General features: G+C 37.4%; 1 protein-coding gene across 1 annotated transcript in view; it reads right to left on the bottom strand.

The window, feature by feature from the left end:
- CSMD1 (CUB and Sushi multiple domains 1) overlaps positions 1–14,176 on the bottom strand; it is a 1,163,462-nt gene that overhangs the window by 935,665 nt on the left and 213,621 nt on the right. Inside the window, exon 2 of the mRNA XM_061460659.1 lies at positions 2,294–2,510. Within this exon, the coding sequence (XP_061316643.1) occupies positions 2,294–2,510 (217 nt within the window). The remainder of the gene's footprint in view (positions 1–2,293; positions 2,511–14,176) is intronic.

The following is a 14,176-nucleotide window of genomic DNA, read 5'->3' as shown; positions in this document are numbered from 1 at the left end:
AACTTATTTTGTGTTTTATGAACTTTACATTGATAAAAATAAAGCAGCTGTCACAATCTTTTCAGGGACAATTTTGGACTTCACATTGCAGTAATTATGCAAAACAACAAAATGCTAATTAGGTTTTATCTAGAAAAATAGGAAGATGTAAAATAGCACTTTTTAGCGCCCTATCTTTTGTTTACATTGTTCTTTCTGCTATTATCTTACTTCTCAACCTCCTCATAACAGAGTTTACAATAACCAGATTACTACCATGTGTAACTTATCCCTTAAATCAGTATATCCTTTATTAATGCACTAACCACAGTGTTCATATACATCTTAACACTACCTGTTTGTCTTTTTTTCCTCCACACAAACAGCATAAAGCAATTTATTCCTTTCTCACATCATTTCAATGTATTTTATATATGTTTCTATTTTCTTGGGTTTTATAATCAATATGTACTGAAAGTATCTTGGTGCCCATTTAGCATACAAAAAGGTCCTTCAGGCAGCACAGTAAACTAGTAGAAACTATTATTCATTTTTATCCAATTTTGCTTTAGCAGCTGAAAAATGCTATACAAAATATGGGATGAATATTACTTAATTATCATAGTTTGTGAGAGCTGTATAGTTACACAGCTATTTTTAAAGAAATCCTCCAGATTTTGCATGATGGCTAAAGAAATATAATTACCCAGAATCTAGTAGTGTATTTTTATCTCTGAAAAGAAAAAAAAAAACATACCCTGAAGCAGAAGTTCCAAGATGCTCCTTGCATTTGCATGCTGTCAGCTAAAAAAACAAGACTATAATTTTCCAATATCTGCTGAGTTTATTGTCTTGAAAAGTGCAGTTGTGGAGGGGGTTCACCTGTGAATGTGCTTTGTGTAACAAAGGGTATGTCACAGGGTGTGAGATGTCAATAGAAACCTGGCATTCAAATTCTTCTTTTTTAACCTCTACATGCTGGAATGCCAATAAATGTTTCTGTTTCTTTTCCTTATAACATTTACGAAGGTAACTGACTTTCAAATATAAGCAGTGATAAATAAAATATTTGCTTCACTGATGGAAGTTGGAAATTAAATCCTTGTTTACTGAAATCAGTGGTAATAGCAATGATTTCAGTGAGATCTCGATCATGCTACATAATTTCTGTCCCCTATGCTCATACCCACAGAACACAAATGGGTGCTATTCCTTGAAACAATCTTCTATTAACAGATTAGTGCAAAACAAGCAGGCTATTGATAATAAAAACTTTTGACTGAAAAAGAAATATTAACCCTTGTATGGAGGTGATGCAAGTACTAAAGGCCAATTAAGTACATTAAATGAAGAACATATGCTGCACCTCAAGCATCAGTAGCTTCTGTACTACCTTCTACAGTTTTCATAACTTTTTGAACTGAGCCAACAATCAATCAGAACACTGTTCTTGTCAAAAATGCGTGATGATACCCACTAAAAAGCTGAACAAATTGGTGATGTTCCCACATTTGTTTTAGCTGTATAATATAAATCAGTGGCGTGTAAAACAGTAATCAGACAACAGAACTGACAGCAGTGTTTTACAGTACTCCATAAATGTCATGCCTGAACAGATGACAGAGCAGCACTGAAACTAATGTTTGCCTTCCAGCTCTGGGGTCCACATCCAGAAAATGACTGAAGAACCCAAACCAAGATATCAATGAAATTAATGCACCAAAATCTGAAGTTGTGAAAGCTTCAAGATCAAAAAGCTTCCAAAAAGTCTCTTCGTAACTTCAGTGGTATTTAGACATCTAAGACACCCCAGTTTCTGACTTTTAAAGGTCTCTAATTGTTTAATAATTGTATTTGAGAGATGGAAAATAATTTTGATTTTGGCAAAGTCAAACAAATCACAGCTCAACTCATCTGCAAGGTAGGCAATAGTCACTTGAAGGATTTAGTCTCTCACAGATTGCTGTATCGCCCACCAATTCTTCTGTGCCACATTCAGTGACAGACCCCTGCTTGTTAGCATAAGCAGCATACCCATCCTCTGATTCAAATATTGTAGGCATGGTAGAAAAGTAAAATGTGAGCTCAGTAAGAGTTCTTTCAAAAAATGGGTTTCAGGTGCTTCATGGAAGGATCCCTGGGCCAAGTCTGGATTCCACAAGGGGACAAATAAATAAAAATAAGCCACTGCAATGTGGGATACCCCTGTGGTCTGAGTCTTTACCAGAACTGACCTTGAGCTGTACAAGAAAAAGAGAGGTAAAGATAGAAAGACAGAAAGGAATTAAGGAAAAAAAAAAAAAAGGCACCTTACCTCACTTTTAAATTCCCTTGCTGTGGCTGTCCATCGTAAATAGACAAAATATCAAAATCTTCCTCAAGGGCAAAAGTATGAAACGACAATTGTATCCTGTTACGTTCTCCTGTGATAATGATCCACGTGCAGTTGGCATAATTTGGATAACCATGAGGAAATCCAGGACTTTCTATAGTACCATTTGGTCCTTGTACTAAGCCTCCACAGTTCTGACCTGAAAAAGAAGAAAGGAAAACATCAGGTATTTTGGTGGTTTTTTCCCCTCCCCCAGTATATTCTTACGTGCCTAATAATAGGTAAATTTAACTCCATAATCATCGAATCATAGAATAGTTAAGGTTGGAAAGGACCTTAAGATCATCTAGTTACAACCCTCCTGCCATGGGCAGGGAAACCTCACACTAAACCATGTCACCCAAGGCTCTGTCCAACCTGGCCTTGAACAGCACCAGGGATGGAGCATCCACAACTTCCCTGGGCAATCCGTTCCAGTGCCTCACCACCCTTACAGTAAAGAACTTCTTCCTTATAGCCAATCTAAACTTCCCCTGCTTAATTTCTAACCCATCACCCCTTGTCCTACCAATGCAATCCCTAATGAAGAGTCCCTCCCCAGCATCCTTATAGGCCCCCTTCAGATACTGGAAGGTTGCTATGAGGTCTCCATGCAGCCTGCTCTTCTCCAGGCTGAACAGCCCCAACTTTCTCAGCCTATCTTCATACAGGAGGTGCTCCAGTCCCCTGATCATCCTCGTGACCCTCCTCTGGACTTGTTCCAATAGTTCCATGTCCTTTTTATGTTGAGGACACCAGAACTGTAAACTGTACTCCAAGTGAGGTCTCATGAGAGCAGAGTAGAGGGGCAGGATTACAAACACCATATAAAATTGCATTTATACAGTTCTTTCCTCCAGACTCTAAATCCCCATAGCTGGATTTTCTGAAACATGTACTATCTTTATGCAATGAATTATTATTTGAGGTTATGTAGTATTAACAGTTTATGACTTATTCATCCAAATGTGAAATTTAAGCATTAGCCTTGATGCCATAAATCCAACAGACTGGCAGTTTTAATGCTGGAGAGTGCTCAGAACTTTTTGGTGATGGCATTTATAATGTTTTCATATAAATACTATCGTATTAGAGTTTCTGCTGTTTTGAAACATACTTTCAACACAGTGAGCAAAATGTAGACACACGTTTATTACACATTTTGTTGCAACCAACATTAATATTTTTATACTTCAAAAACACAGCAACATTTCTGTGGTTTTATAACATTTGTAGTGCCATCTTTATTGTGATCAGGAAAATGTTATTTTTAATTTTTTTAGGATTCTTAAAAAATTATACTAAGGGTTTAATTAACAGGCATTTGAGCCTGGTTTGTACATCCTACAGCCCTTGTGGTGGTATGATAGCTCATTAACAGGATGTCCTCAGCAAGAAACCTTGACTTAAGGTGCACACTTGCTAATTTCCTACTTGATTTTGTTAATCCCACACACACCGGCTGTACTGGCTCATAGCTGGAGAGAAGCATTAATGAAATATTTGAACAGAGGAAAGTTTAAGGACATTCTGTGCACTGTAACACTTGGATTATTGCATGCATTTTAAACACTTCAGAACAAGTATAATCCGAGCATTTTATTGTTATACCTAAATGAGGCTGCTATTTTTTTTTAACTTCCCAGCAGTGGGTCTCTGAGACTGAACCTTTTTGAGAGCAGTGCTGTCAAATGATTGCAGGAAGTTTCTTCATAAAATGCTAAAACTAAAGAACTAATAGGTAATCATTTTCTGCTCAATCTCAAATATAATGAAAACTCTAATGAAGAGATAAAAAGGCTATGGGGATTCAAGAAACCTTTAAAATAAAAGTCTTCTCCAGGTTATCTACCAATTGATTTACATTAATGAAACATTGGTAATATTAAACATTCCTGAAGAAGGAACCTATTACACCATTGTCCTGGGTTCAGCAGTAGCAGTCATTTTTCTCCTCCTTGGTAGCTGGTGCAGTGCTGTGTTTTGACTTTTGGCTCAGGAACAGAGCTGATAACAATGATGTTTTGGTTGGCCAAGGACTTTGTGAGCCTCATGCTCTGCCAGGGAGGAGGGGGAGCCAGGATGAAGCAGAGACAGGACACCTGACACCTGACCCAAGCTAGCCAAAGAGGTATTCCATACCACAGCACGTCATGCCTGGGATGTAACTGGGAGTTAGCCGGAAGGGCTGGGAGGCTCTGTGGTTGGAGGAGGTATCGGTCGGTGCTTGGTCAGGCTGAGGGGGTTGAGTTATTGGTTGGCTGGTGGTGAGATGATGTATTCTCTTCCCTTGTTATTTCCTTTATCGTTATTATTATTGGTGGTAGCAGTAGTGATTTGTGTTATACCTTAGTTACTAAACTGTTCTTATCTCAACCCGGGGAGTTGCATTCTTTTCGATTCTCCTCTCCGTCCCTCCAGGAGTAGGAGGAGGGAAGGAAGGGGGGGGAGTGAGTGAACGAGTTACCTGACTGGGTTTAAACCACGACAACCATGAACTTAGCATGAAAGTTTCAGTTATGTATTGTTCCCTGTAACTTGTCAGCACCGTTGCAGATGCTTTGCATTGTATTCCTCTTCCTACAACCACAAGAGAAATGTCATACCAGTGTCACAAGCAATTTAAAATAATTCAATTATTACAGAAATAATGTTCTGAAAACAGAAAAGTAAAATCATAGTGACAGCCCACCACCCTAATATTCTAATGAGCCACTTTATGTCTTCAACATTCAGAAATTGGTTTGTGTAAATCACATATGCCCTGAAAGCCGTGCTGCGCGGCAGCTTTCCTACTGCTCTAGTGTGAAAGGGCTGCTTTGAAAGAGGAGAGCTACCAAGTCTAAGTTAGCAATTCACCTAAAATTTATCAAAGACAGAAACACCTTTTAGGAACAGAAATTTGTAATTCTGGTGTATAGAGAACATAATGCAACATATGTAGTTGCATATGTAAATGCCGTATGTTCACTACATTTTTGACTTCCAGGGAGACAAACAAATTACCTCCCCAATCTCTGAGGGAATCCTACATCTAGTTTACCATAAAGCTGAATATTGCTGCGGTAGAAAGTGAGCCCTCCCACCCCCAAACCAGCCATAACTCAACAGCTTCCTTATAGAGGCACTTGCTACCTACTTGCAGTTTTTGGAACTGTCAGTGATTGCTCTTTTATTCTAAAAAGGTGCTTTGTATTCCTTACTGTAGATTCAAGTTATTGTGCATTATTTTCCTGGAAAACAACCAAACTAATGACAAACAAGGCAGACAGCATTTTACTCTGTTAAAAAGTATTTCTTATCACGTACAGCCTTTTCTTTCTCCAGTTTGCTTTTGCTCTCCTGTATATATATCCCCCTGGTTCTGAAACTATTCATAAATGTGCTACCTATTCACTTTGTACCCAAGAAATATTATGCAAAGGAGAACCATAAAGGAAAACCATTACTGTGAATTTCTATTTAGGTTTGCTCTTAATTTTATATGCATATATATATAAATACATACTTATTTACTTAGTGTTCAGTAAAGACATCAATAAAAATCCCAGAAATTTAATAGACAGTTAACTCTTAGCAATCTCATTGCTACCCACTGACAATTGCAAAGATCTTGCTTCTGAACTAAGCAATACTCAAAGACATTTTAAGAGCTGTACAGACCCAGAAAACTGACATCCTTCTAGGTCTGTCCCTGTCCAGTTAAAACATAAAGCTTGTTAACAGAGAAGTATTTGGAAAAAAGGATCAGCTGTTATCTGTATAATACCTATTTTGTCAATATACATAAGTCTAAAACCTTCAGAACTGTCAAATGTTACACCTCTGCTGAGGGGTAAATTCACCATCAAATCACCTAAGAGAGATTCAATAGGAGGATAACTTGGAGAGCAGGAAGAGGCTTATGGGTGACAGCTGGCAATGAGTTGGCAATGCAATATCCCACAAAAAAAGTATTTTCTGACTGCAGTGACATCACCGACCATTAAGAGGACACTGATGAGATTAATTAATAATATTTTGTTTCTTATGGGTGCCTTAATAGCATAAAGTGTCAACAAAGTAGAGAAATAGAACACACTGTCAAGAAAATATTAAAAGAATATTAGTATCAACAGAGTTTAAGTGGTTGTGCTTTGCTGAATGTAAACACAGAAGACAACCTAGGCTGAATATGAGTGAAAACGCCCTAAAAAAATCTACCCATGCAAGTCACTTTTTTTTTCTGGCCTTGTGCCAAATAAAAAAATAAACCTTGCTGTTTTTTCACAAGTCATGCAGTCACTGAGTACAATACCAGTACACTGAAATATTTTAATTTTAAAGGTGTATAAGACTGCAAAAATTTATTAATATGACACCACATTGTTGTTTATATGAATATAAACTACACTGCTAACATTAGCTGTCATATGTTGTTCGTAAGATATTTCAGAACAGCTATTTTAATTTTATGATATAAAAAGTGTAATTTAAGAAAACTGATGCTTTTGTAGTTGAAAATTGTTTACATTGATTTCAGCCTTATTTTATCTTAGGAAGGTTCTTTTCATATCCATACCAGCCCTATTCATAGCTGCTCAGGTTCAGCATTGCTCAGTTGTAACCCCTAAGTAAGAGCTCACCAAGAAAACTTAAAGGACTGCAATTTTGACTTAAACACTGAGGTCAAAAGGGTGATAGAATCACTAGGCATCAATAAAATTTAAGTATGTTTTGTCATAAGATTTTTAATAAACCGCACAAAATACAAACTTATAAAGAGGGTAGATTTAGATTTAGGTTAGATATTAGGAAGAAATTTTTTCCTGTGAGGGTGGTGAGACACTGGCACAGGTTGCTCAGAGAAGTTGAAGACACCCCATCCCTGGAAGTGTTCAAGGCCAGGCTGGATGGAGCTTTGAGCAGCCTGCTCTAGTGCAAGGTGTCCCTGCCCATGGCAGAGGGATTGGAACTACATGATCTTTAAGATTTCTTCCAACCCAAACCATTCTGTGATTGTTTGAAAATATTCTAAAGATTGGATTTCTTTTTGGGGGGCCTTTATATTTATCATGACTATGTTTATCATCTCCTACCCACCTGTTTACCAGTATCTAATAATTAGAACTAGCAAAGTAGAGATTCATTCATATTAATATTTTTTTTTTCAAGTTTCAAATGCTTTGAAGAAAAAAAAGACAACCATTTCTCTTCTTGTAATTCATGAGGAATTTGTGGAAGAGTGATATATTTATACACATATATATGTGTATATATACATAGTTACATAACTTTTTTTGCAAGATGTCGGTTTTGAACAAGCAAACTACAAAATGTGTCAAAACTAGCTGTAGCAAAGTGAGTGATGTTAAAGATATTTTAAACAATCGTCATAAAGAAAGTTAAGTCCTATTTATTCTTCTTGTGACTGAGTAGCATATTCCATTCCACAACTATAGAGGAATGCAGCAATTCGTAACAAGGCTGAGTAGAGTTGTCTAGGAAGATCATATCTCCCTCATTCTTTAGATTCTAATATGAGGTACAGTTTTATTAGTAAATTTAATAAGCAAATAAGAACACCTGCACTTAGCCAGATCAAAGGTTCATTCAGCTCAGTATCTTTTCTCCAACATTAAATCCAAAGGAGATAGGAAGGACTTTGCCAGAAAACTCCCTTCCCCTTCAAGATCTGCATCTTAGGGATTTCTTAAAAGGGACACATTTCAGTAGCCTCATCTTTCTGTTTAATAGCCCTTGAAAGACTACTTTTCCATGAACTCTTCCAGTCATGCTCTGAGTCTATACTAACTTCTACGATCTTTAATGCATTGTAGAGGGAAACTTAAACCATGAAAAACCCTTCTCTGTGTTTCTCCAGCATCTCTGTCAGGTTCATTTTATGCCTACTAAGCTTTTGTATGAAAAGTGAACATACAGATGATTCTTATTGATGTTTTCTATGCCACTTACCATCCTATTGACCTTTAGCATATCCCAGATTCTTTTTTTTCCAAGTACAAAAGTTCTACTTTATATATCTATTCTTTGTACTAAAGCTATTTTATCCCCTTTCCCTGTACCTTTTGCAGTTTTGTTATACCCTTCCTGAGACAGAACTTCCTGTAATATTGAAAATGTATACATATCACTTAGTGATATTTTTAATCCCTTTTCTGTTCTCCTACAAATTTGATCTGTTCTTTTGCTAAGGCAAGCATTAGCTTGACATTGCTATAGAGCTGTGAACTATAAACAAGATTCTTTTTCTCCAGAGTTAAAGTGAGGCTAGAGCTGTTCATCTTACATGGACATTTAGGATTTTTTCTTTTTTTTCTACTGTAGATATCCTGCAGTTTATAACTATGTGCATCACATTTATCTACTCTGAATTTCATCAACTACACCCCCCCCTTACTTGGTTGCATAAGGCCTTTTTAGTAATTCTTCACAACTGGCCCTCGTCTTCATTAACCCTTAACTTCCTATCATCATGGTCACTTCACTGCTTTCTGCCTCTGTAGATAATTTATGAGTGTTCTGAATAACACAGATGTCAGCACAGATCTCTCTGGGAAGATATGGTGATTCCATCCATTATGAAAACTGGCCATTTGTTCCTATCCCTAAGGCACAACTTTTAGCCAGCCTTTTAACAATGTACAGACATTCTCATGCTCCTGATTTCTTTCCTTTACAGTCTTTACTAGGGAGACATTCACTTTTTGAATGTCTTTTGGAATTCTGATCACCTTTATTCCCATTCAGGCTGACTTGTTCAGAGAACTCCAATAGGTTTGAAAAGTATACAGTGTCAAAATAAAGTCTTGATTCTTCTTGAATACATTACATTTTACTCTGTGTCAATTGACTATTTTATTTAATATATATATTCCTAACACAAGTTTGGATGCTGGAAAGAGACTCTTCATTAGGGACTGTAGTAACAGGATAAGAGGCAATAGGTTCAAACTTAAACAGGGGAAGTTTAGATTAGATATAAGGAAGAAATTCTTTACTGTGAAAGTGCTGAGGCACTGAACAGGCTGCTCAAGGAAGTTGTGAATGTCCAGTCCTTGGCAGTGTTCAAGGCCAGGTTGGACAGGGCCTCGTGTAACCTGTCCTAGTGAAAGGTGTCCCTGTCCATATCAGGGGGGTTGGAGCTAGACGATCTTATGGTCCGTTCCAACCCTAACCATTCTGTTATTCTATTCTAGGATTCTGTTTCAGGTGTTCCAGTCTTTAGTTCCTTAACTCACCCTCATTCTCTTTTAAATATGGGCATCTCAGGTGAATTGAAGCTGGATTTTACATTAGCAATGCAGCAAATTTTTCCTTGATTGTCTTAAACACTGGATAACAAATGCTGTTTGTGACATTGCTGTTTATTGTCTGGGTTTTTTCCATAAAATGTTATACCAATTTTTCTTTAAACAGATGCACTGAGGAGTTTTCCACAGAGAACATTTCAGACATGGGAATTCTAATACATATATTTATTTTGCTGTCTTTGTTAATCTCCCTTTTATATTTTGAATATCCTTTTGCCCAGCAAGGCTCCTTTGCATGCTACTTGCTGTGTTAAAAACAAGAATAATTTTTAGCTTTGCTATGTTGGCCTGCAATGCTCTCAGACACTAATGTTTTATTTCCAGGAAAGCCTTCAGAAAGGGCCCAGCAGCCTCTGAATCTTACTGGGATCTTGCTGATACACATGACTTCACCTACCTTACCTTGGGATTAGCTTCTTCTACCAGTCTGCATAAAACAGCATTAATCACTTTCTTTGCATATATAACAGGATGAATCCCTGAGTCCATCATCTCTTTTATCCTTATTTGTGAGGCCTTAATCTTAAGAGTCAGTGCTGTCCTGCACAGAAAATTGAAATGCACACCACTCACATCCCCAGAGCACCTCATGTTTGCAATTATAGGGCAATTATATTATATTATATAACTCCTCTAACTCATGTACATGCACACTTGCAGGAACTGTGGTACTTCAGTAAGAGCCACAAATAACTTTGAGCCACAAAGTTCATGACAGCGAGTTTTACAAATATGACTTTTAACAAGAAAGGTAAAATCCAAATGTTTCTGATAGTTCAAAGATGCGTTATGCATACATAGAGCAAAATAATGACTTCCAATTGAATTATATCAGATAACTACAGATTTAAATTGTTGTCACCATCAATTGAGACTGCGGAGCAGTACATATCTGTAAGACATAAATAAGTGGTTGCACACCTTGTTGGAATCAGCCCTTTTCTTTTGTGTTTTCATAGGCCACCTTGATATTTTCTCCTTCACTGACGCCCACTGTAAGCTCCCAGCACTTCCTGCCTTCGCCAAGGCCTGCAGGCCCACGCCGGCCCCTGCCATTGCTGAGCACAGGGTCTTTATTGCCTCTTCCTCATCAGTATATCCCAAAGCCATCCTCTGACAATGTTACTACCCAATGAAATTGTTATTTCCCAACTTAACTGCAGTCAAGAGCATGTCCTCAAATGGACAGAGAGGCAAAGGCACTATTTTCTGAGGACTGTTTTAAACAGCATTAGGTTACTTCAAGTGTCGCTTAAAAATCGATTACTAAGTAAAACTCACAACATCATTATAAGGCACTTTCCAATCAGAAAGCACCAAGTTCCTTTTAATTTAGATATCACTGAAGATTATTCACAACTTCAAGCCACTGCCTTTTCTGGCAAATCTGAAGCACATCTGGCTGCAGTGACAGCATAAAGACCTCATGAAATGGCTGGCTGCACCATGCTAGTGTCTGCTTGCTGTGTCTACCATCGCCTTTCAACAACAGGGAGCTGGAGCCTGAGAGCTTCAATACTACAGATATCCAAACATATTCAACACAGTCCCAGCCCAATGTGAAATCAGAACAGTGTAAATTTACTCACTGGCTGGACCGTGGGCCAGGGGCTCATATGCCTGGGTGCCAGGGATCAGGGAGTGACCCCAAGTGCCAGCCACAGGTGGGACCAGGGCCAGAACCTGCCTGGCTGCAGTGCAGCACTGGGAGCCAGTGTGCATGTGTCAGTGAGTGCGCAAGCGCGGGCTGTGGTCTGTCCTGATCACCTGGCAAGAAGGTGATAATGAAAGGAAGTCAGGAGGGTTTCTCCAAGGATGAGATGATGGGAAGGTGGCTACTGTGGACCAGGGGAGCTGTGGCCTGCTATGCGGGTGGGTGGTCCTCCATCCTGCTCAACCAAAAGACTGGAAATAAGATGAAGCGACTGGTGCTGCTTGAGTTCATGTGGGTGCTGATTGTGTCTGCCTGCATTTATCCACGTAGCTGTATACACATGTATGAGGTGTATACATGTGATATGTGTGTGTGCACCTACTGGGCACACATTTTCAGCCCTGCCACTGCCTGCATCTGGGGCACAGAGATGGGGCAATCTCACCTTTATCTGCTGTCAGATTCAACCTTTTCTAACAATACCAATTGCTTCTGAATCTTTAAATATTCTGTAGCTCGGCAGCTAAAGCTAAAAGTAGAGAAAAAAAAAAAGGCAGCTAAATTGCAAAATTTAGATTGACTTCCTTTCAGAAAGGAAAACAGATCCATTCAAACTCTGCAATTTTTGTTAGTGACCAGTCCAGGACATTCACTAGGTCCATTTCACATGAGATGAATGGTTGGTAGATGCTAGAATCCATATAATAACCTTAAATTCTGGTGCAAACAATTGCAAAGTGACTGCAACTTCATCACTCTAGAAAACATGTTAAATTCAGACCTTACTTCTAGCTGCAGGATATATATTCATTGATTGTGTTTAGGAAACAGAAAAGCTAGTGTTTTAAAAGTCTCAGATTAGTACTCTAAGACTCAGGAAATAGCTTTGTGCACAGTTTCCTATGTATATTTAAGCCTTTATCCAGTACCAAAATGAAATTATATTGTCCTGAAGGTTAAAGATAACTATTACTATTCAGCAAGAAGTTCTTAAACAAATCCTGCTATAATGGTGGCTTTGCTGTGTACCAGAGCAAAACATCTTAATTGCTGGTATGTGGAAGTTTTTTCTTTATTTTAATGAAGTTCTCAATGCTGAAACCCATATTATACATCAGCTGGATTACAATTCCATTACAAATTGAACAGAAGATATTTCATGCTCCCCTTTCAGTACTGAAATGCCTAAAAAACCCATTAATCACTATTCATACAAGTTAATGGAGAAATAAAATGCAGGAAAATATGTTTCTTTGCAGGAAAATATTTTTTAAAAGGGCTTTTAAAGCTATTTAAAAAAATCCAGTCTACAACACCATCAATTCTGTGCCACTGGCCAGTAGAGACAAAAAAAATATAATGCCATCATCGTTCTCTCAAGGCTACAGCTTGAAAACCCTTCCTTCTGACATAGCAATAATTTCTTAGTTAAAAGCAACTAGATTATATGAAGTTATTGTGTCCCTTTTTCTTCAAAAATAATTACTTTAACCCAGTAAAGTTCTCTATATTCTCTCTGTTTTCCTTTGCATTTGCTCCAATTGTTTTTAAGATTCATCAAAATGAAGGAAAGAAAATGTATTAAAAAGAGAAAAACAATGCAAATTGATACCAGATTTGAAGTACATAGCAGATTGTGTTGAAAAAAAGTTTTTACAAAGGTTAAAATACTATATTGTAAAATCCTGAGCTAAAGACAAATATAGTGCCCTTTAGAACAAGACTGTTCTTCATAGATGCAAACCCATTCTGCAGATGGAGATCACTAAGGACAGGGTGGATTTTATTTGTTTACTTTTCTAAAATAAAGTAAAAGAAATTGAGGCTCTATGTAAACATCACTATTACTTTACAGTTGCTTAGCAACAGCTGGTGGAATAAGTGCATGATATATAGCTCGGGTAAATAAAAGGAAAGTGCTGATTTCATTATTTGTGAAATACTGAGGCAGTAATCCAAAATCTCTTCTGAACTTAACTGGAAGAGGAGCAACTCAACTGTGGGCAAGCTACTCTGAGAACTTTATTTCCCTTCTGCCAGACTCTGGCAACATACAGAATAACTGTCTGTGTCAAGCTGATCACTTCAGTATTGTCTTGACTTTCATTTTTTATTGATGCCACTCTTCCAGTCCACTTCATTTACAGCCTTGCTCACATATTAGGATTTAACAGCAGGTTTTTTTATTACTATCTTTGTCACTGGATGCCTACATCATGAGGCTGAGAAGTGTAACACAGTTCAAATAGTTTGATTTTATACTATTACTAAAAGAACATATTATCAAAAAGCCCACTTCCGAAAGCTGGGAAAAATTCATTTGTCTCATTGTAACTATTCCATGAGCATCGTCTATGTTAACTACCTTTTCTTCCCTGGCAATTACTACTTTGTGCATTGCTTCTGTTACCCAGCAGGCTTTTCAGCATTTTTCATCTCTGTGTGAATAAAGAATCAGTCCAAAAAAGGTTTCAAATTTGTTCATCTCTCCTACTTTAATTTGTTCCTTCTTTGCATATAAAACAGAGAGCAGAGTCAACTGACATCAACTGAGGACAAATACCATCTTCCAAATTAGATTGCTAAGTAAGTCATAACTTGAGGAAAGAGAATGAGTGGCAATAAGTTCCTCATTAGAGAAGCGCAATTTTCAGAGATGGAAAAGTTTTTTTTTTAGAATAGAATTTAGAAAGATCAGGTGACATGACACTGGATTTTACCATTAAAGCAATCAATCATGTTTGTTAATACAAACACATTTTGCAGGAAGAATTTCAGCTTTCATGTTAAAAAATTGGTATTTTAGGTATATTATTTCCTTACACATAATTGTGTTTCTTATTTAGATTTTGTTTTATA

The sequence above is a fragment of the Pezoporus flaviventris genome, unplaced genomic scaffold, assembly GCF_033815535.1.
Source record: "Pezoporus flaviventris isolate CSIRO_AGI_PZ_B2104156 unplaced genomic scaffold, CSIRO_AGI_Pfla_v1 ptg000031l, whole genome shotgun sequence".
Taxonomy (NCBI): Eukaryota; Metazoa; Chordata; class Aves; order Psittaciformes; family Psittacidae; genus Pezoporus; species Pezoporus flaviventris.
This window is presented reverse-complemented; position numbering and strand designations above follow the sequence as displayed.